This window comes from Mustela nivalis, assembly GCF_964662115.1.
Source record: "Mustela nivalis genome assembly, chromosome: 6".
Classification (NCBI taxonomy): Eukaryota; Metazoa; Chordata; class Mammalia; order Carnivora; family Mustelidae; genus Mustela; species Mustela nivalis.
The window spans coordinates 95,661,382-95,684,008 of NC_139025.1; the positions used below are offsets into that span (position 1 = coordinate 95,661,382).

General features: G+C 44.8%; 1 protein-coding gene across 2 annotated transcripts in view; it reads right to left on the reverse strand.

Moving 5' to 3' along the window:
* TEP1 (telomerase associated protein 1) overlaps positions 1-22,627 on the reverse strand; it is a 57,128-nt gene that overhangs the window by 15,217 nt on the left and 19,284 nt on the right. For both annotated transcript variants that reach the window (XM_082736738.1, XM_082736737.1), the window contains exons 2-21: positions 18,696-19,280; positions 17,400-17,582; positions 16,968-17,090; positions 16,078-16,239; positions 15,499-15,660; positions 15,108-15,185; positions 13,202-13,326; positions 12,845-13,002; positions 9,454-9,563; positions 8,647-8,737; positions 8,228-8,417; positions 5,504-5,672; positions 4,689-4,847; positions 4,431-4,508; positions 3,348-3,478; positions 3,011-3,070; positions 1,956-2,114; positions 1,201-1,377; positions 859-979; positions 138-262 (exon numbers count right to left, since the gene is read on the reverse strand). In XM_082736738.1, the coding sequence (XP_082592864.1) occupies positions 138-262; positions 859-979; positions 1,201-1,377; positions 1,956-2,114; positions 3,011-3,070; positions 3,348-3,478; positions 4,431-4,508; positions 4,689-4,847; positions 5,504-5,672; positions 8,228-8,417; positions 8,647-8,737; positions 9,454-9,563; positions 12,845-13,002; positions 13,202-13,326; positions 15,108-15,185; positions 15,499-15,660; positions 16,078-16,239; positions 16,968-17,090; positions 17,400-17,582; positions 18,696-19,256 (3,122 nt within the window). In that variant the 5' untranslated portion in view covers positions 19,257-19,280. The remainder of the gene's footprint in view (positions 1-137; positions 263-858; positions 980-1,200; positions 1,378-1,955; positions 2,115-3,010; positions 3,071-3,347; positions 3,479-4,430; positions 4,509-4,688; positions 4,848-5,503; positions 5,673-8,227; positions 8,418-8,646; positions 8,738-9,453; positions 9,564-12,844; positions 13,003-13,201; positions 13,327-15,107; positions 15,186-15,498; positions 15,661-16,077; positions 16,240-16,967; positions 17,091-17,399; positions 17,583-18,695; positions 19,281-22,627) is intronic.

Here is a 22,627-nt window from a genome sequence, read left to right on the forward strand (position 1 = left end):
AGGCAAGGCTAATGTGGTGCTGTGAGGCCAGCTATCCGAGCCCCATGCGCTTTTCCAGCCTCCCCCGTCCTATACTCTGAATGCCAGGGAGAGAAGACATGGCCACTGAGCTGAGCCCCAGACACAACAGCAGGTACCTTAGGAAGTTGGCATCCCGGAAGTAGATGAGAGCCGGGGCAGAGGGCTGCAGGCGCAGGCCCCGGTCCAGGAACTGCATCACCTCCATCTCTGTCACAGAGCGGCCTGGAGGGTACCGCTGGGCCTGAGGGGAGAGGGCAGAAGACAGGTGGTTTCAGTCCCAGGTCACACTAACCCATCCCCCGAGACCTGCCAAGATCCCAGGGCTCCAGCATCTCAGTAATGTTCCTCCTTCCCTCCCGCCAGATACAAGCCAATAAAACACAGTGACTAGCTAACATTTACTGAATGCCTGTCAGGTGTTGAGCATTTTTAAAAAACAGATTTCTAATTCTCAAAGTAACTCTGCAGTATAGACACCAGTAGTCCTCTTTAATATATGGGGAAGTGGAGGTTGGATTAGGATAAGCCATGTCCCACAAACTCACACAGTCTGTAAATGACAAAAGGGACATCAGAACCCAACTCTGATAGCAAAACCTGGACAGACCTTCCCTCTTACCTCTCACATCCCTTGGCCAACTGAAAGATACTTCTCAAAGGAATCCCCTCATCTAGGACTTGGCCACTTGTGAAGTCTTCTGCCTGGGATTCACTTCAACTCTCAAGGAGATACCTGGCCATAGTCCCAAGGTTCCTGACACCCTGGGGTTTCTCTCCACCCCTGCCCAAACTCCATTTCCTCCCCAGACCCTGCTCCAGCCCCGCTGTCTGCCTTACCCAGCGGAAGTGAGGATGGTCAGGGAGGTTGTAGTTGGGAGGAACGTAGCCATAGCGAGAGCCCAGAATCCCCACAAATAGCTGCGAATTCTCCACCTCTCCCAGACACACTTCCAGTTGTCTGCAGACATGGTTATGGAAGCACCAGATCAGGGAATACAGGTACAAATAGGAAGACAGGACCATGGCTCAAAGCCAAGGCAAGCTGCTCTTGTTAGCATCCAAAGAGCTCCCCCTGCCCTAAGACTCAGCCCTCCTTGCAACCTCCACCCTACCCACGTCAGTTCTACCACACAAGCCCCTCACCCCTGACCTGGCTCCCCTTCCCTGTGGCCCCCTCACCTGTTCCTACGGGTCTCTTCCTCCGTGATGCCCCAGCGCAGGTCGATGGCATGAAGGCTGATGTGGTGGGGTGCTGCTCGGGCTTGCAGAGCTGGCAGTATGGACCGTAGCAGCAGGTCCCGCTCTCCATGCATGTCCCGGAAAGTGGAGGAAATGAAAAGCCGGATGCTGCACCATCTGAGGGTAAGCAGAGGCCTAGGCTCAGTCTAGCTAGGCTCACCCTAATGCACAAGCTGGCACAAATAAGGTCTGATGGACAGCAGCAGCGGAGGGGGTGGGGTGTGCAGTAGGCCTCAGAGCCCTGGAACATAAACCCTACTTGCCATTTCTCACACACCCTCCTTGGTCAGCTGATCATTAGACACTTACTATTCACCTACCGTGTGCTCGTGACAACACGGTGAAGAAAGCACAATCATTATCTCCCTTTTACTAATCAAAAAGCTAAAGCATCAAGAAATGAAAAAAAACAAGTAGCCCAAGATTCAAGCTACTATTTGGCCGAGCTGTGATGAGAAAGCCAGAGCCTCTTCTCCTGAGCCCTCTACCTGAGCCTGCCTCACCCTCTGACCCCCTTCCCCAGTAGAGAGAAGAGTTGGCTCAGAATGTGACAATTTCCTCTGGCAGAGGAATCCCTACCTGGGAAAGAGGAAGCATACCTTGGTGAGTAGAACAGGAGCATCTCAACATCCAGAAATGCAACCACCTGCCCACTGCCTCTCCCAATTCACAAAGGCATAGAAACATAGACCAACCGAGGCTGGGAAATCAGAGCCAAGTGGCGAAGAGTGCTCTCTTCCAGTGGCCGGAGAGACAGGTCCCCTGTCTTTCCTGGGGGGGGTGGAATCTTGAATATTTTGTCCATTTGGCCCACATGTTCTAGAAGACGGGAGGCTCCACGCTCTGCAATGAACCTGACATAAATGTGACCAAATAAATAAGAGTGAATACCAGAGGCAGAATCAGATCTTCCAAGGGGGCAGGGGACAAAGATACAGCTAGGGAAGGTCACCTAATTAACCAGAGCTCCTTAAGAAGACAACCATAAGCAGTTAATGTAGACTTAAAATAACCAGGATGCAGAACCACCCAGATAAAGGAAGAGAGAAGAAACCCAGCTCTAGCCCTCGTGCTATGCATGTTTATCACGGGCTTTCTTTGAGCCAGGAGCAATTGGGCTGGTAAAGGTGAAGATTTAAGGTTAAAGATTAAGGCCATCCCAGAACTTCTTCAGCTCTGTATCAGCTATAAAAGCTACCTGGAAAAGGAGGAATGGGCATGAGTCCTCCTAACAGCAGTTGATGCCAGTGGAGGCATATAAAGGAAAATGTTGGGGAGAAAACAAGTAAGTGAGAGAACATGGAAAGAAAGACAAAGTAAAAAGATTTCTATAAATTTGGATTCTATAAATAAACTTGGCATGAGATTTCCTCTGGATCAAGAATGAAAAGAGGCCACAAACAATGAATAGAAATAATATGACCAACTCTTGAGTTGTTCCCTTAAAAACAAACAGTACAACCTTGCCCATCCTTTATCCTTCTGCCTCCTATATGTAACACAAAGATGAGGGCTGGAGCTGGAGCAGCTGTCTTGAGCCATGAGGTGAAAGCAGAATATTTGAGGATGATGGAGCAGTAAAAGGTGACTGAGCCCCTCTAACACTGTTGCTACTATACCAGGATGGCTGCAGAAGAGCAATAAGCTTCTATATTGCTTAAAAAAAGAAGTAAAGGGAGTAGAAGCCAGGTAATCTCGGAAAGATGTTCTAACAAAACCCCAACCCCTTCAGTGCTCATTCAGTACTCACTTCAGTATCCCATCAGAGTAGCCTGAGAGAGTCACGCTGTTGGGATTCGAATCTGGTAATCTGGCAAAGGAAGAAGCAGTCACTAGCCATCAGAAACAGTGCCAGGAGCACAGAGTCACTGCTCTCTAGGATGGATACCCCAGCTGTGCACTTTGAATAGGGTTATGTGCTAGGCTGGGGCATGGAGCCAGGCTGAAGACTTCAGAGAAAGCTCTAGTACTTAGGCAGAGATAGGGACGTGCCTGGTGAGTGGGAGGGTCCCAAACTACAGTAGGGGTAGAGAGGAAATCTGGGAACCTATCTTCTGGCACTGGACAAGGAGTTTGAGCATCCTTACATGTTACATGTCCTTTGTAGGGGGACAGAAACGAAGAGGCACTTGGAATTCACATGTTGCCAGAAAAGCTGTTTGGCCTCATTTACCAGTCTGTTACACATAGTGTTGCCAAAGAGGATGACCCTGTCCACCTGTAAGATGAAAAGGAAGGGGCTGGGATCAGGAGGCAGAAGAAGAAATGCTAATAAACTCAGGATATCTAAAGAAAAGATTTCTGGGGATTAGGGGATTAGGACAGCTCTGACAGGAATGGAAATTGCTTCTCCAGAGAACACTGAGATTGGGGGAAGCCACTACAACCTGACATGGAATAAGGAAGAAGGGGGGAAGGGAGGAGGGCTGCTGGAGCTGGCTAATTCAGGCTCACAAGAGCTGATCGATAAATTTTTAGAGAAGTGCTTGGGTGGCTCAGATCATTAACTGTCTGCCTCCGACTCAGGTCATGATATCCAGGGTCCTGGGTCCTGCTCAGCAGGGAATCTGTTTCTCCTTCTCTCTCTACCTCTCCATTCGGCTTGTGCTCTCTCTCTCTCTCTCTGAATAATGAGTAAGTAAAATCTTTTTTCAAAATTTTAAAATAATTTTAAGAATTTTGTGAGCCAGTTGTTAAACATGGCCACTACTAAACATTAAATTGTATAAACTTAAATTATATTAAAAATGAAGGCAACAAATACTCAAAACTCATCACTTCCTAATTCTTTTACTACATGTTACCATTATCTACTCTTGGTCTTATTTACATCTACTGTATCTATACTGTAGAAATACCATGTAGTGCTATACTACTGGGCATCACTTCCCAACTCTGCTCACCGATACCATGTCGGTAGCTTGAAATCAGCTGTGATAGGAGTATTTACACCATAGAAATTAGCAAATGCTATCAACAAAGACTAATTTTTTCCAGAGAGATGGGTGTTAAGCATTCACCAACACACCACTGGATAGGGTGCTACAGCCAGCTGGGAGTGGATGTGGGTACCGTACTTAGTTTGAAAGATAATCTTCGAGAAATTAGAGACATCGGTTGTGGAGGGAAAAGTGAAGGAGCGGGAGGGCTTCTCAGGGACTGGGACTCACAGGGACTCTTTGGGCAGCCAGGGACAGCAGGTACTTCCCAAAAGTCTGCAAGGACCATTCACCCTCTTCATCCAAATCCTGAAGAAAAGAGTCTTATGTTCCGTGTTGGCATGGGAGATCATCAGTAAGCAACAAACACCATTTTCTGCTTGGGAAGTCTTCAGAACTATCTATATCCAAGCCTTTCCTGATTTATCAGGCCGTGTCAAGGACCGTGTCCATTCATGCATTTTTGCTTGGTGGGGGTGGGTGTCTGACCTGGGCCTGAGCCTGGAGCATGCTGGCAGTCTTCAGGATACCTTCTTCTGCTTTAAGCACAGCAGTCCTCATAGTGCCTCCTCCACAGAATAAAAGATCCACCTGCTCCGCCCGTGCAATCATCATCCCAATCAGCAGCAGCACATAGCTTATGGGGGGCTGCTTGGACAAATATCACAGTGAGATACGGCCACCCCCCCCCACCCCCCACATTTTTAATGTAAGTTCCATGTCTAACACAGGGCTCAAACTCACCACCATTAAGATCCATAGTTGTATACCCTACCAACTAAGCCAGCCAAGCCAGCCAGATTCCCCAGCTCCCTTATTTAGAAACCTACCTTTACCCATCCAGCCCTGGAGGTCAAACACTCCACTGGTTGGGGAAAAGGGACAAAATCCCCAGTTAGGAAGGGATAGCTTCAGCAGCTCTCAAGAAGAGCTGGTCAGGGAGAAAGGTGGAGAAGGACCAGGATTCATGCCCAAATTGAAAACTGGGATATAGGGAAATGAAAATGAGACATACTTTGGTGACAGAAATTTAGAGAGAATTAAGTACCAGCCAAATGTGAAAAACAGAAGTATTATAATGCAGGAACAGGCATTAGACAACATTCTAGGAACTGTCCCTAGGAACCAGGGTCCAATACTGAGATGCAAATGCATGCCATTTATTTCCGGTCTGAGTACTTCCTTGGGAAAACCATGTCTGGGAACAGGATACCTCTCAGGATCCCCAGCCCCTTTTCTAACCCCCAACCTTTTAATTTTTTTCTTTTTCTTCTCTCTCTCTCTTTTTTTTTTTTTTCTTTTACCCCTTGCAAGTTGCTCTTCCGACAGAGCTCCTCCGTCCCCATGTCCGTCAGATAGACCAAGATGGTGCGGCCAGGCAGCGGGGGCAGGTTGTGCTTCACAGAGATGTTCACGGCTGTCTCCAGGGCCTGCCGGTACCGAGCCAGCATTTCACCATCATACTTCCCCCATCTGTCAACAGAAAAGACACAAACAGAAGGGCTCAGGGGTTTCTCTACTTGCCATTTTGAGGAAGATGGGAAGATAAGAACTTGGCACTCCAGCAAGGAGTGTTTCCGCCCCTGCCACAGCTCGCCTCCACTGCCGGCAGGGGAGACTGGGGCAGAACTTCCCCATTTCCATTCCAAGGGCCTCTACTGACCTTTCTCATGGCAGAAGAAGGGAGTCATCTGTAGACCCACTCTCTGAAATCCTTTGCCATACTTCCCACATAAATCCGTACCTACTTCATGAGGCAAGATTTAACTGCTACATACTTTTAATTGTATTTTAAAGAACAAATACTAACTCATATTCTGAAAACCAGCAGTTAAAGAGGAAAGAAGAAAACATTCATCCATTCATCCCACCTTTCTAGTAGAATCTCTACTTCAGGGTAACTGAATAGTTTAAATTGATAGGAGAGGTTCTTTTTAGAGTTCCAGCTAATAAATATGGGGAATGATAGAAAACTCCCACTCTAGAGCGGCTAATGAAACAACGGGTTCAGGCAAAGATTACCAAAGCATGAACCATCGACTTACAGAGAAGAAATCAGGCTATAACCACTCAAAGGCATGGGTAGCATCACTATGAGTAGGACCACCAGAGCTTTGGTGTCCCCTGATCTTGTATCTTATTATAAGGGCTTAAAAAAAAAAAAAAACAGTTAAAAAAAAAAAAAAAAAAAAGGTGGTCTCATTTACAGGATACAAAGAATCCCCTATGAGAAATAGTCTTACAAGGAAAAAAAAGTGAATCTTAAATCTATGTAAGCCTTTAGAGTTAATACCCTCAGCACATGAAAAAGAGAAAAAAGTTAGAAGACACCATGAGGAGGATGACAAATCCAGAAAGTGGGACACACTGCAGGGTCCCTGAAGCCAGTTTCTATAGTAAGTCCATGGCCTGAAGACAATGAAAATATTAAAAGAGATATAAGAGACTTAATAGTTAAATGTAATGCGTATGCCTTATTTGGATTCTGATTTGAATAAAATTGTGAAATCATAATTTTGAGATGATTGGGAAATTTGAATATGGACTAGATAATAAAAGATAATACCAAGGAATTATTATAATTATTAGGTTTATTAATGACATTCTAACTACATAATAAAATGTATTAAAAGACACATGTCTGGAGATAGGAAAGGATGAAATAAAATTATATTATATGGCATTTGTTCATAAAACACCTTCCCAGAAAAAAGAAGAAATGGACCACTAAAAGAACTATGGTAAAATCTAGATAAATTACAGAATGTGGCTAACAGTTTTATGAGAGTCCATTATAATATTCTCATTACTTGTGTGCATGTTTAAAACTTTTTTTATAATAATTTTTTTTAACATTTTATCTATTTATTTGACCAGAAAGAGATCACAAGTAGGCGAGTGGCAGACAGAGGCGGGGGGGGGGGGGGGGGTAGGCCCCCTGCTGAGCAGAGAGCCCAATGCGATGGGGGGGGGGGTGCTCCATCCCAGTGCCCTGGGATCAAGAACTGAGCTGAAGGCAGAGGCTTAACCCACTGAGCCACCCGGGTACCCCTATAATAATGTTTTTAAACTAGAAAATTCAGTATTCTCTACCAGTGCTATCCAATAGAATTAAGTTACAGTTAATGAAACAAAATTAAATTTCACATGTAACTAAAAATTTTTAGTAGCTGTAGGAAGAAAGTAAAAATAAACCGGAGATATTAACCCAATATGACATTTGATTAAACATATTAAACTATGTTCATTTTAACATGAAATTAATACAAAAGTTACAGAGGAGATATTTTACACCCTTTTTCATACTGTCCTCAAAATCTGGCACATCTCAATTCCAACTCGCTGTGTGTGGCTTGTGGCTACTGAGATGGCCAGCGAATGTTTGTTTTTTGGACTGGACTCCAGACTTGACTTTTAAGTTGCCCTGGCTTCAGCCACGCATTCCCTAGTAGGTTAGATGAGCCCTGCCTTTGTCTTGAATGAAGATCCTGTTGAAGCATCTAAAGGGCAGAGTGCCGGGACTTCAACAACCTTACAGAACAGGTTTTATGTCTGACTTTGAGCCTGCTCGGTGGTTATGATCTTTACATGTATAAACTAACAAACAAATAAATAAATAAAGACAGGACAAGAGAGAGAGAGAAAACAGATATCATGGAGAAGAAAAAGAAACTGAACCAGAACAGGAGCAGAGGACAGAGAAAGGAGAATGCTGCCCAGATTCACAGAGCTCCCCAGAAACCAATAAAACAATCCCAGATAATAAATTGGAGGCCTCAACATAGTTTTTTTCTCATGATTTCTCCATAGGACAACATTAAAGCCAAGGTTTGCCATGCAAAGAGTTGGAACCAGACAAGTCTGAGCCACTGGGACAAACATATCTTCACAGAATAAAAGTTGGGGTTCCCAGATGACTCCCGAGCCCTGTAATGGTACCTCTTGTTGCCCACCCTTTGCTCCCAGAGAGCATAGCATGCACAGGCGCTCGCGCACACACACACACACACACACACACACACATATACCTGGCCTTTTGTATTTTCAGCTTTTCCCACTTGAGCTGCTCATATATCACGGGTATCATCATTGTTGTCCGAAGGTTCTGGCGACTTGGGTTGAAAGGATACCTCCGATAGGTCATCCAATTCTTGCTCTTTTTTGCATTTCTAGTCATTATTGAACACATCAGTTTTGTATTGGAAGGGAGTGGCAATGCTGTGTGGTAAACAGGTAAGTAAGTGAGTCAGTGTCAGTCAGCCTGTGCTCTCCTATTGTCCTCCCACCAATACCTGCCCTAAGCCCTGACCCTCGGGCTGGCAAGTGTCTGAACTCTGCCCACCCCACATACCGAGACCGGAAGGCAAGAGGCTGAAACATACCAGTGCTCCTAATTCATCTACTCTCAGACTCGGGAGACAAACAGGATTCGGAAGATAGATAATACCTTTACTTTTGAGTCGAGCCTCAAGGTTATTGATGGAATCATGGGCATTAAGGAATCTGAATGGGAACTGCCGACTGTGGATCACCGAATTCTGGAAAGCAAGGGAGGGGTCACGAGCAACATATCAGGGAGAATGGGGGTGGGATTAATCAGGGTCCTCAGGGACCAGGAGTACTAGATAACCACTGTCTTAGATTTGTGGGAAAATGAGGAAGGATAAAATGGATATTACAGAAGAGATACAGAAAAAAGTGGAGAAGAATAAAAGAAAAAGAAAGCTGTCAGGTAGACTATGAAAAGAAGGAAAGAAGTGAGGGATGGCTGAGTGGCTCAGTCTTGAGCATCTGCTTTTGGCTCAGGTCATGATCCCACGTACCCAGGATCATGTCCTGCATCAGGCTCCTTGCTCAATGAGGAGCCTGCTTCTCCTTCTGCCTGCTGCTGCCCCTGCTTGTTTTCCCTCTCTCTTTCTCTCTCTGACAAATAAAATCTTTAAAAGAAGAAAAAAAGAAAAAAGAGGGAAGAAGTAAAGGAAGGAGGCTGATTTCTTTAATATCAGACTCCCTCTGAAGTCAGTTACATCATATAAGTGCCTCTTCTTGGTAAATCAGTGATCCAAGGAAAGTTCTTATACTTGAACTGTCTCTGCCAGCAGAGACAGCAGATCTGTCTCTGCCAGCCTATCCATATCTCCATACCTATTTATAGCCCACATAAAATAGCTCGTGGCCAGGACCTTCCACAGCCATGAGGAAGAAGCAGCAGCATCACTGCACCCACCTCTAGTCCCCCTGCCCCCCCACATACCTCATGCTGGAGTCTCTGGAGTACAAGCTCGTGGTGGCGGGCACTGATTCCAACCCGCAGCAGGTTGCACAGATTCCGAAGCATGGCCATGAAGGGAAGCTTCCCATTGTCTGTGGAAAGTCAGGCACAGGGTAAGGAAAGCAGACAAAGGATGAATAAGGAAGGTCAGAGACCAGAGTAAGACGTTCAGAGGCCACAAAGAAAATGCAGAATGGAGAGAGTGAGGTACTAACATACAATCTACCCGACTCAAAATGTTTCAGACATCTAGAAAGATGAAAACAGGATTGGCCTAAAGTGTGGTGCAAGATTTATATAACATTGTTTACAAGACAGCTGTTTGAATAAACAACTCCTATTGTTGCTTTGTCTGCTGGTCCAGCCACGCAAAATATATTCTCTAATCTAGAGTAAAGATTTCCAAACATTTTAGGTGGTGAAACATGAAATTTTCTAGTGTAAGTTTATTTATTTATAAATTGTATACATGTAGTGTAATCATCGGGTTAATATTTCCAGGCACAACATAAGCTAAAGTAAGGTTCACCTTTAATAATAATGTATATAAATTCATATTTCAAATAATCTTCCTGGAAATTTTTAAGTTTTCTGGCAAACTTCTTGTGAGATCTAATTAAATAGTCGTTATTTTTCATTGAAATAGAGGTGAAGAAGATTTGCACTAAAGAATTTCACCCCTATTACTTTCATATTGTCCATTTGTTCTGTGATATTAGTGTCATTTTCAAGTCATAGTTTCTTGATAATAACGTCTTTAAGGCTTATGTCTACTTCAGATGGTTAGTTTGGTTAAGACTGAATAATAATTCTAAATCCACTTACAATTCAAAGATAAGTTTGGTAAGTCATTATGCAGAAACCAAAAGAGAGTGAGGAGCTCTGTGGACGCCCTTCTACTAGAGAAACCCTATTCTTCCTCCACAAACCTGAACTCTCATATGTGCCATGTACCATACTACACACAGACCGAGTGACCACAGGGGCGCAATCTGTTTGGTAAATATTGGGAAAATCCTTTCCTTTCTTTCTTTTAGACAAGGGAAACCATAAGTCTGAGGTGTGATATTTTTCTTGGGTACCCCCAGAGGTGCTTTCGGACCACCTTAGAGACATGGCCTGTCAGCCCCCAGCCACGTTCCCAGGCACTAGCAGCAGCTTCTGTCAAGAGAGTGGTGGTGTCTTTTTTTTTTTTTTTAATATTTTATTTATTGACAGAGAGAGAGAGATCACAAGTAGGCAGAGAGGCAAGCAGAGAGAGAGGAGGAAGCAGGCTCTCTGCTGAGAAGAGAGCCCGATGCGGGGCTTGATCCCAGGACCCTGAGATCATGACCTGAGCCGAAGGCAGAGGCTTAACCCACTGAGCCACCCAGGCGCCCCGGTGGTGTCTTTTTTTAAGGTGATTTAAGTCTCATTTGAATTACAAGATAGAAGCTTCCAGCCTTCTGGAAGTCCTGCGGTTCTTGAGTCATAATTCTATTCACAAACTGTATAGAAGAATTAGGTTGTGCACACCATGCAAATGGTGGGGGAGAACTCATAAACAATTACATCCTTTGTCAGTTCATAAATTGTTCTCAACTGTTGCTATGTATGAGAGGCTTTCTAGATCATTTAAATAAGAAATTAAGTCCAATATCATATTTATGATACTAGAAAATAAATTTAACCTTTATCCTTCAGACTGAGAAGTTCACTGATTTCATTCAAAAAAACTGCTAATGAGGGCACCTGGGTGGCTCAGTCAGTTAAGCGACTGCCTTTGCCTCGGGTCATGATCCCAGAATCCTGGGATCGAGTCCCATATGGGGCTTCTCCTACTCTATGGGGAGTCTGCTTCTCTCTCTCCCTCTGCCTGCTGCTCCCCATGCTTGCGCTCTCTCTTTCTCTGTCACATAAATAAATAAAATCTTTAAAAGAAAAACTGTTACTGAGTTATTAATGAGCCTTGTGGTCTCCCAAGAGGGGTCTGTATATCTCTTTTTTTTTTTTAAGATTTTATTTATTTATTTGACAGAAAGAGAAATCACAACTAGGCAGAGAGGCAGGCAGGGGGTTGGGAGAAGCAGGCTCCCTGCTGAGCAGGGAGCCCAACAGGGCTCCATCCCAGGACCCTGAGTTCATGACCCAAGCCAAAGGTAGAGGCCTAACCCACTGGGCCACCCAGGTGGAGGGGTCTGTATATCTAATTACATTTTGTCTTATATTTTATTAGTATATTTATATTTTTATACACATTTTCAGATCTAGATTTATATATTTTATGTATTCTCTCAAGTACATAATTCATTAGTACATATATAAAATTGTTTAAATTATATATACATATATTGTGATGTCAAACAAAAGTTTTTTTGCAATATATGATCAAAAAACTCTGGAGTCTAGAGGATTAGACTATGGGCATTAGACTGAGCCTAGACAAATGTCACAGTTTTAATTTTTAAGGGCAGAGAGAGGAAGTAACAGATGACATACCAGAATCAGCTACACATCCTGGCTGCCATCCAGGCAACTTTCTCCTGTTCCACCCAAAGTGTCAAATATTGGGGAAGAGGTTGTCAGGCATGTGTGTGTGTATGCATGTGTTTTAATGCCCATGTGATTCTCATGTCGATACTCCCAGCGACAACCACACAGTGAGAACCATGACAGATAAGCAGCTGAGAATTTGAGCTGCCCTGGGCACAATCTGCACATGGCAGTTCGCAGAGAAATAGATTTAAAAAAAAAAAAAAAAGACGGGCTTCTGAAGCCCCAAAATATGAAGTCTCCAAAACCCAGTCACAAATTCTACAGCAAGATGTCTTTCAACAGAAAGATACTAACTTAAAATTTTCAAAGATGAAATAGAACTTAAGACAGACTAGAAAGAGCCTTGTAGAGTTAAAAATAAACTAACAACAGCAACAAAAAGAGACAAACAGAAGACTGAAATAACTTGGTCCTTCTGATTTAATTTTTTTTTTCTCTTTATCAGTATGGGCAAATTACCTCAAAGTCCTAAATATGGGTTCCTGCGGAGATTCCAATACTCCATATGCCAATCCTACCTTGATTAGATGACTTACCCAGTATGACCTAAGTGAAATCAGAGAGAAGGTACCACTTTGTCCTGTGTTGATCAAGGCTTGTGCATCACCTAACCACATCTGGAATAACGACCTCCCTATGAAGTCAGTGCCGTCAAAGCAGGCACCACTGGTCCGCTTGGGCATGGTCGATGGCAAAACTCACAAACCCACTCACTTTCAGTGATGCAACCCCCAGGCAAGAGAATAACTGTATCATGCCACAGAAGTTAACTCAGGGTCCAAAACGTAGAGGTGTGAGTGGGGAAGAGGATGGGACTGTATGGTCAAGGTTACTCTACCAATCAGCTCCTCCCAGACAGAAGCTTTGTTCCCTCGCAGGCTCAGCTCCCGCTCCCAGGTTTCTGGCTGAGGGAGCTTCATCCGCTTCCCAGCTCTGCTAGAATCCCATGGCCCAGGAAGGCGACTTCGAGAAAACGTTTGTAGGCTGGAAGGATATCTGGAACAGAAGAGGAAAATCTTACCATTTCAAAGCCGGCAGAAAATAACACAGAAGAGAGAAAGTCAGTCAGTCAAAGCTAGTCAGTTGCACCTGCCACTAATGTGGCTGGGGTCAGAACTATAGGCACAGGGCCATGGAGGTTGAAAAGCCACAGGGTCACCCATGTGGATGGTATTTTCAGGGTGTGTCTTCTCACCTGTAGCCCAGTAGGGCTTGGACGTGCTGAGCCGGCTCCCGGATGTGCAGTCGCTGCACTAACTTCTTGAGAGTGAACCTCGGCTGCTTCTTTTTCTCTGGTACTGCACTGTAGGTCTCCTCAAACTGTGGAAATATCCCCCAAGTCCCACAGAAGTCATTTAATCTATGACCATGTCACTTGCTTCAGAAATAAGAACTGCAGACATCCTAAACCTACGAGGTAATTTCTTCCCCCAATGTAGATCTGGGCAAAGAGTAGGAAGAGGCAGCAAAAGTCACCAGCAACAAGAACTTCTGCAGTGAGCATACCATTGTAGCTCTTTGGGGTCACTGTGTTTCATGTACGCAAGATTGAACTATCAATAGTTAACACAGGACAACTGGCTTGTGAAAAACAAGATGGGGATGGAATGAACAGAGAACATCTCTTTCTCAGAGGGAGGGAAAGGAAAAAGCAGCTTTTATTTAAATCACTGAGACTTGGAGGAGGAGGTAAATGGAGGCATTAGAAAACACAAGCCACAGGGAGTGGAAAAACAGAACAAAGTTGCCTTTCTATGGTGTCTTCTACAATAGAAGAGCTAAGATTGGGATATATTATTAGAATGAAGAGAAAAGATCAGTTGACCAACTGAGAATGTTTTCTCTTATAATAATCACCATAATATTTTCCCAATAATCTATTTTAATGATGATGATGTTGGTGATAGCTAACACTTACTCAGTGCCAGGTATTGTGAGAAATATTTTAAATTCAGGGTGCCTGGGTGACTCAAGTCATGATCCTGGGGTCCTAGGATTAAGTCCCATATCAGGCTCCCTGCTCAGCAGCTCTTGCTGTCCCCAACTTGTACTCTGTCTCTGTCTCTGTCTCTCTCTCAATACCTCTCTCTCACACACACACACAAAATAAATAAAATCTTTTTTTAAAGATTTTATTCATTTATTTGACAGAGAGAGATCACAAGTAGCCAGAGAGGCAAGCAGAGAGAGAGAGAAGGAAGCAGGCTCCTGCTGAGCAGAGAACCCAATGTGGGGCTCAATTTCGGGACCTTGAGACCATGACCCAAGCTGAAGGCAGAGGCTCAACCCACCCAGCCATCCAGGAACCCCAAAATAAATAAAATCTTAAAAAAAAAAAAGAAATACTTTAAATTCAGTGACTGATTTAATCCTCACAAGAACCCAATGAAGTACCCAATGAGGCACTGCTATTATCCCTATTTTATATCTGAGGAAACAGAGGTAAGACAGGGTAAGTCATTTGGCAAAGTTTGCATAACCAGCGAGTGGTGCTGGTGGGGGGATTCAAACCTAGGTCTAATTCCTGATTCTATGCTTTTAACCACAAAGTGCAGTGCTTTATTTGTCATTAAATGCAAAAATGCTTGGTTTGGTTTTAAAACTTCCTGCAGAAGTTTTATACTTTATAAAGTATATACTTTATAAGTTTCATACTTTCTTTCTTTCTTTCTTTGGGAGAGAATGGTGGGGGGTGGAGAGAGAGAACCTCAAGAAGATTCCCTGATATGTGAGAAGCCCAACATGCAGGGCTCAATCCCATGACCCCGCGATCATGAACTGAGTCAAAATCAAGAGTCAGATGCTTAACCAACTGAGCCACCCATGTGCCCATATTTCATACACTGTTAGCTCACTTACCCAGCTGTACATGCCACCAGTCCATAAATAGTAAGGGAAGCAACATGGGAAATAAAAGGAGCCTTTCCCAGTGCTCTCAAACCTGACCCTACAATCACAACTGAGAACTCCCCAGGAAGTTGGAAATTGGAATATGCCTACCACATCTTGAGTATTTCTAAACCAAACAGAATTCCATTTCTAAATATTAGCTGAGAAAAGGTTTTACATGCACATGTGGAACCCCAGAACAAGGCACTCACCTTCTTCTGCTCATCTTTAAGAGGCCTCAGGTACCTCGGCCAGTATTTTTGTGTCTCAGAAAATGGGCGCCCGGTCTTCTGTAGGGATAGGAGAAGCGATTTCAAAATGGGAAATGGAACCCATCCTTGGAGAGATCCATTCCAATGGTTCCAAAGGTCCATCTCTGCCAAAAAGGAAGCCAGCCAAGACAGCCCTGCCCTGTCTGCCCCCTGAGCTCTACTCAGCCCTTCCCTCTGCCTTTCTCTGATTCCTTTAATATGGTAGGAACATGTCAGAGGCTTAGTGTGGGATCCCCCAGGGTCAGCAGGTTCCTTGGACCTCCTGCCCACCCCCCCTTTTCCAGAGAGAAGGGGCCTAGGCTGTGAATGATCAGACTGAGCAGGGACTGACTGGGGGCCGGGGAGGCGGGCGGGGGCGACTCTTGGCCCGGTGCTTCCGAGGGTTGTACTTAGCCAGCTGGTACTCATCAAACTGGGCAAATTTGTCAGTCATAGCAGCACGCAGGCAGGCAGGCAGGGGCACCAGCTTGTCCTCCTCTCCTCCAGCCAGGTTCTGTCAGTGAGAGAGGAAAGACCCTCAGGAGTGAGACACAGATCAACCCTCTACAACAAGGCAAGACCACTTCACAGGGATAAATGAGGGCACAGAAGAAGAAGATGGCTTCCAGCCCCAGCTCTAGAGTGATCATTTCTACAGTCCTGGCCAGTTGGCAGACTTCTCTGATTCTCATCTCCTGCATCGTAAACACGAGGTCCAGAATAAGACCAATTTTTCTCCCACTGTGATCCATCTCTTCTCAGTCATATTCTCTCTATTGGGCAACCCAGCACAATCCAGGGAGAAGCTGTCCTATCTGGGAAGCAAAGCTGAGGACAACTGAGGGGAGGTGGAACTAGATGAGAATTTTCCGCAGGGATGTGATAAGCAAGGGAGAGGGAACCAGTGAGAGCCAAAGCTCAGGGAACATACCTGGTAGAACTTGGCTACCTGGATCCAATCAGAAGGCAGCTGGACAATGGCACAGAAATAGCGTCGCAGGTGGGGGCGGCAGACCGGCAAGAAGGCAGCAATGGCCAACACTTTGTTGGCCACAGTCCGGATGTTCAGCTGCTGCCTGGCGTACAGAGCTGCCTGAGGCACAGAGTGGGGAGAGCTGGCATCTCAGCCACTTGTTCCAAAGCATCATGCTCCAAACAAACTCACTTGCTTAATCCACCTGCATAAAACCTTTTCTGAACACTTCACAATGTCTATAAAACAGAAAGCCCAAGCCTGCTGGCTTGGAAGGCTACATCCTCCATACTCTAGCCCTTATCCACCTTTGCAGCATGGCTTCTTCTGAGTCTACTGATCACCTTCCAAGTCAACCAGGTACTTAGAGGGCTTCCCACCACCAAGGGCCATTGAAAATTACCCAGGGTAATTTTCAGGCCACCCTGTCCCCCAGTCAATCCGTGCTCAACCTGGTCATAGAAAACATCCCTCCTCCCCTGTTTCTCTTCTTCTGAAACATTCACTGCCTACTACTCCATTTGCATTTATGTAATACTTGGGAATGTTCTGCTTCCCTAATAATATCATAAGCTCCTTAAAAGCCAGATCCAAGTTTCATGATCTTCAAGGCCTAGTTTTGAGTACTTAGCCTGTGTAGTTACTAAACAAATGAGCCCTAGTATACTCTTTCCCAATCTCATCTTCCCCCCACTCCTCAAAGAACCTCAGGGACTAGCCCTCAGACTCACCCAGAGATCCTACTCCCTTCCCACAAAGCTGGCCACCATTCCCCTCCCACACCATGGCCACAGTTCCTGCCTCCCAGCTTCCAGTTCCCATCCAACCACTCCTTCACACCACAGTACCTTAAGGATGAATTCAGGCTCCAAAGGTGCAAGTTCACTACAGACTTCAAAGAGAGTACCCGAGGTCATGTCAGCTGCAGCTTCTGATGTCAGAGAGGAGCACAGTAGGCTTATGAGGACCATCTGAGAATTGAGAAAGAGAGGGGAGAAAGGATGAAAGAGATCATGAGGACCAACTCAAGCACCCACTCAGGCTGATTTACGAAATCAAGAGCAGAGAGAAATGACCCCCACTTTCAGAAAGATGTCTGTCCAACTGAGAGGTTAGAAAAGGTGACTAGGGAATGAGAAATAAGAGCTGGGTGATACCCCATCCTTCCCCTGCCATCTGTGGAGGGGAACTGGTTTGGCCCTTGGTCACCACCCCTCCCACACCACCTCACACCATTCCCTCCACCATCATCAATCTCTCCCCAGCACTGGAACTTTTACCTTCTTGTCCTTAAGGGCCTGGTCAGTGGGCCCAGGATGAGATTCAGAGTCCTCAGTGGTGAGCTTCAGGACAGGCTCCTCCACCTTCTCTTCCTCTCCCAAGCTTAGATTATAAACAGGCATCTGAACCTCTACCCATTCCTTCTCTTCCGGCAATTTCTCTTCTGAAGAGGAACCAGAGCCCTGGGGATAGTGGCAGTTGATAATCACATAGACAGATCCGAAGACAGATCTCTCAAACACAGACAGATCTGAAGGCAGATCCCAGGCACAGGAGGAGTCTACATCTATCTTCCAGAACCAAAACTCCTTCTCCCTCCCCCTCACACCCGGGCATCCATCTCTCTTGGCTGACAGAGTGACCCCTCACTGTCACACACACCAACTTTCCCAATTCAACCTTCTGAGCCTTTGCTCAGACACTCTGAGATCTTCCCCTGCTTTCATTTCCTTATTGATGCCACAGCCGAGGAGTCCAAGGCTCCTCACACACACCTCCTATGATACTATTAAGATATGCTGGATTCAGGGAAAAAAAAAAAAAAAAGGCCAAGTCCCAGATCAATCCCCCAGCAACCGTGAGCTGCTTAACTTCTGAGTCTCAGCTTCTTCACTCCCTACAACCTATTTGATGGGGCCATTAGAAGATTAAATGGGGTAATATATATATGGCTCTTTGCAAATTGCAAAGCCCTAAATAAATGTAAGACGGCAATAGTAATCCTGACAATGACCCTCTGAGACAGATTTTCATATTTTAAAGGGAAAGAAATCAAAGCTTCAACAGGTTAAGTCTTGGCCAAGGTTGTACGGCTTGTTGTTGGCAGAGACAGTATAGCCTCTGCCTCAGTCTGATACCCAAGTCCATACAGAAGAAATATGTGTTTATCTACTGATTCTGCCTTGTATGCTAAATGTGTGTGTATAGATGCGTACAAGTGGACACATGTTTACACCTGTACATATAGGGAAGTGGGCCATGGTATGGCAGATGTCTTCCCTGCTGGACATAAGACCTCAGAAGCACTTGCTTGGCTGCTACTCCAATATCACGCTGCCCGTTCTCCTGAGCAGAGGCTTTCTAAGGCCAGCTCTATTGTACAGAATATCTGAACTTGATATGCGGTAAAAGTAGTGACACTGAAGACGACAGCCCGAGGGTCAAGGGGCCCTCAGGAAGACGCTCTGAGGACATAAGGTACACAGACACAGAGCAGCAGAGGGGAAACTGAGGCACCAAGGCTAGGGACAAAAGCATCCAAAAGACATGCATGGACAAGTGCCTGGAGCTATTACCAAAGCTGTTTCAGGAGCTTTCTCTGTGGCAGAGATGGATTTCGAGGCTGTGGGGCAGCTCAGACAGGCTAGCCCCTCAGAGAGGCACTGGGCCCTAGGAGGCTCAGAGAGTGAGAAGCTGCTGATGTTCAGACTACACACATCAGCTTGCACCAGGTGAGCTCTCTGGAGACAGTGGAGCAAGGGGCTGGTAGACATAGAACTTTTTAGAACAGGGAGCGTGGCCAGGCACCGATTCTCCAACGAGAGGATGTCTGGGTGGACAGAAACATGCCCATGTAGTTTCTCCATAGTCTTCAGGTCAGGAAGTGTGGCCAGGCACCGGTTTTCTAAGGAGAGAATGTCTGGGTGGGCAGATACATGCCCACGTGGTTTCTCCATGATCTTCAGGTCAGGAAGTGTGGCCAGGCACCAGTTTTCTAAGGAGAGGATATCTGCGTGGGCAGAGACATGCCCATGTGGTTTCTCCATGGGTTGCAGGTTGGGGAGGGTGGCCAGGCTCCGGTTTTCTAAGGAGAGAATGTCCAGGTGGGCAGACGCATGCCGGTGGAGTTTCTCCATAGCTGGACCCCAACCAGTATATGCCTAGAAGGAGAGAAAGACAGGTGATGAGCTCCTGGCTGCATTGGAGTGTGTTTGCCCTCGGAGTATGTCTTTCCCACAGTCCTCCTGGTAATCCCAGTGACCTACAGGCAGGGAACAACCAATATTTCTTTTTCAAAGAATGGGTTCATTCTAAGGATGTATTCTGAAAATATTATACAGAGAGAATTCAGGGAGCATTAAATGAGAGAAATAGGGGAAAGATAAGGCAGAAACTGAAGAGCAGAGAAATTTAAAAAAAAAAAAAAAAGTACTGGAGATGAAAGTGATATGTCTCCTCACAAAGGGGTAAAGGAGGCCCCTAGGGCTATTAGTGCAATCCCAACTAAGGGATCATATTTGTAATCTGGACTCTAGACTCTAAGCTCTAGAGAAACAAAAATTTTTTTTAAGATTTTATTTATTTATTTGATAGACAGAAATCACAAGTAGGCAGAGAGGCAGGCAGAGAGAGGAGGGGGGAAGCAGGCTCCCGCCTGAGCAGAGAGCCTGATGCCGGGCTCCATCCCAGGACCCTGAGATCATGACCTGAGCTGAAGGCAGAGGCTTAACCCACTGAGCCACCAAGGTGCCCAAAACAAATATTTTGATCAAGATGTCTATATTTAACAGCCTCAACTTCCTTGCCTCCTACTCACTGTTCAACCAACTAAATGGCATTCTGTCCCTCCCATTCCCCCAAGGTTGTCCCCTTGGTTAACCAATGGAATTCTTGTTACAATGAGAACAAGCACATCTTGGCCCTTATCTTACTTCATCTCTCAAGCAGAATATGACACTGTGGCTCACTCTCTCACTGAAACCCTCTTTTCTCTTTGGCTGTCTTGGTGCCACTGTCTTGATTTTCCTCTTATATCTCTTACCTTCTCTTCATGAAGGCTCTTTCCCCGCCATCGCTTGAATGTTGAAGCCCCTTAGAATTCTATTCTAATCTTACATACTTTCCCAAGATAGCCTCCAAATAACATTTCTGTGCTGGAAATGCACAAAATTATTCCCTGACTTAGATCTCATCTGAGCTTCGTATTCATTTACCCATTTGCCTACTGGACATCTCCACTTGGATGACTCAAAGGTACCCAAAACTCCAGACCCAAATGTATCATCTTTCTCCCACTCTTTCTCAACTCTATTCCATCTCCTTTCCCCTCTCTGCTTATAGAGAGATGGAGTGAAATAGACTTGAGTTTGAATCCTGATGGGACCCTGACTCTACTTGGGTTGGTTACTTGAACTCTCTGTACCTCAGTTTCCTCATCTACAAAACTGACATAAATGCCTACCTCATAGAGTTATTATAAGAATAAATAAAAATGTACTAAGCATTTAGAACAGTGCCTGGTAATTAGTAAGTATTTAATAAATGGAAGCTATTGTTATTATATATGTTATTATCATCCAGTAAACTATCAAATCCTATTGGTTCTACTCCCTCAATGTCTCTCAAATCTATCCAATTCTCTCCATTCTGCCTGCCACCATCTTTGTTGAAACCCTACTCTCACACAGTATGTAGATTTGTTTAAAGGAGTTCCTCAGGATATACCACAGCCATGATTTATATTGCCTTATTTTACCATGATAAAAAATGATTTTGTTTCCTTACTTGCCTACTTGTTCCGGGTTTCTCCTTACTAAAATAAAACTCCCTGAGGGTCAAGGAACTCCTCTGCATGGCCAGCATCACACACATAACCTGGCTTTTGATCCTCTCCCAGCCTCATCCCTTAGTGCTACTCCCATCTAAGCTGCAATCATACACACTCTTTTAAGTTTGTGAATTGCCAAGGTATCTTTTGACTTTGGATCTTTACACAGGCAGACGCCTATAATACTCTTCCTTTTACCAGGAGCACTTCCTTTCCCAGCTCCTCCTTTACCAGTCCAAATTCTACTTTCTTGCCATTCTGCAGGCCTCAGTTTAACAGTCAGTTCCTCCAAGGAGCCTTTGCTGACAGCCAGCCCGTCTAATATAGTGGCCTCTATGTTCTCACAACAGCAAACCTGATCTATTACAAAACACATTCCTTACCTTGTAGTTGTCTGTTTGTCTTTCCCCCCACCAGACTATAAGTTCCTGAGGACAGAGATCCTTTTTGCCTTGTTCACCAATATTTCTAAAATGCCTCGTCAGAGGGATTTAGAGGCTTTTAGAGAATCTGGTGAAAGCTGTGTAGCTTTTTCAAAGAAAAAGATGAGTATATACCATTTTGCACTCGAACTTTCAGGGAGTCCATTCATGGATCTCTTAAAATCCCCCATTAAGCGCAAATTAAGAACTTCTGCCTGGCAAAATGCTTAAATTTCTATCATGAGGAATGTATTTACTTACTTATTGGACAAGTGCTTATCACCTATTTACATTTAAGTATTTTAGGAATAAGTATGTTGTTAAGTCAATCACTTGATTGACTTAAGGCACAAGAGCTTAGGGACAGGACTGCAGAATACTTCCAAGAAGACTTAATTAGACTGACAATCCATAACTAGAAAAGACAATGCTATCTCACCAGACACTAGTGCACTACATTAGTACATCAGTGTGAACAAATTACATCAAGAGTGATGGCCTCTGTGCCCTAGTAGACTTCCTTCATGTCTTTGCACTATATAAGGAAGAGGAGTGGGAAATCTCAGAACTGACTCAAGATATATCAAAACAAAATAAAAAGTCTTAAAATAGGGATGTCTGGGTGGCTCAGTTGGTTCAGGTCATGATCCCACCGTCCTGGGATCCAGTGCTTCCCGCAGTCAGCCTCCTCTCTCAGCCAGGAGCCTGCTTCTCCCTCTGCCTGCTGCTCCTCCTGCTCCCCCCCCCACCCCGCCCCGACAAATAAACCCTTTAAAAAAACTAAATAAAAAATTTAAAAAGTCTTACAACAAAAACTAAGCTAACAGAAAAATACAGTTAAATATTTTTGCACCCTGGAGTTGTTTGTGAAGGGAGACTCAGCTGGACTACAACTGAAAAGTAAAAATCCCATCTCCAGTTGGATTCTCCAGAAATAACCACTGCTGACTGTTCTATATGGACAATTTCAGACACTTCCTACACATATACATATTTATCCCCCACCCACCCATCCCCCTTCTTTTTTTTTTTTTTTTTTTGGCAGTACACCAAGAGGACCACACTTTACACACTATTCTCTACTTAGTAGATCTTGGAGACCTTGCCGGGGTAACACATTAGTACCGCTTTAAAGCGGGCTGATACTCTCCTGCGTCGGCACACCCCGGTATTAGAAGCGACGGTCACACCATCTACTGCTCTGTAATGGCAGCTTCTCTAGAGCAGAGTGACTCATTCTCACCGGGTCTCTTTCCAA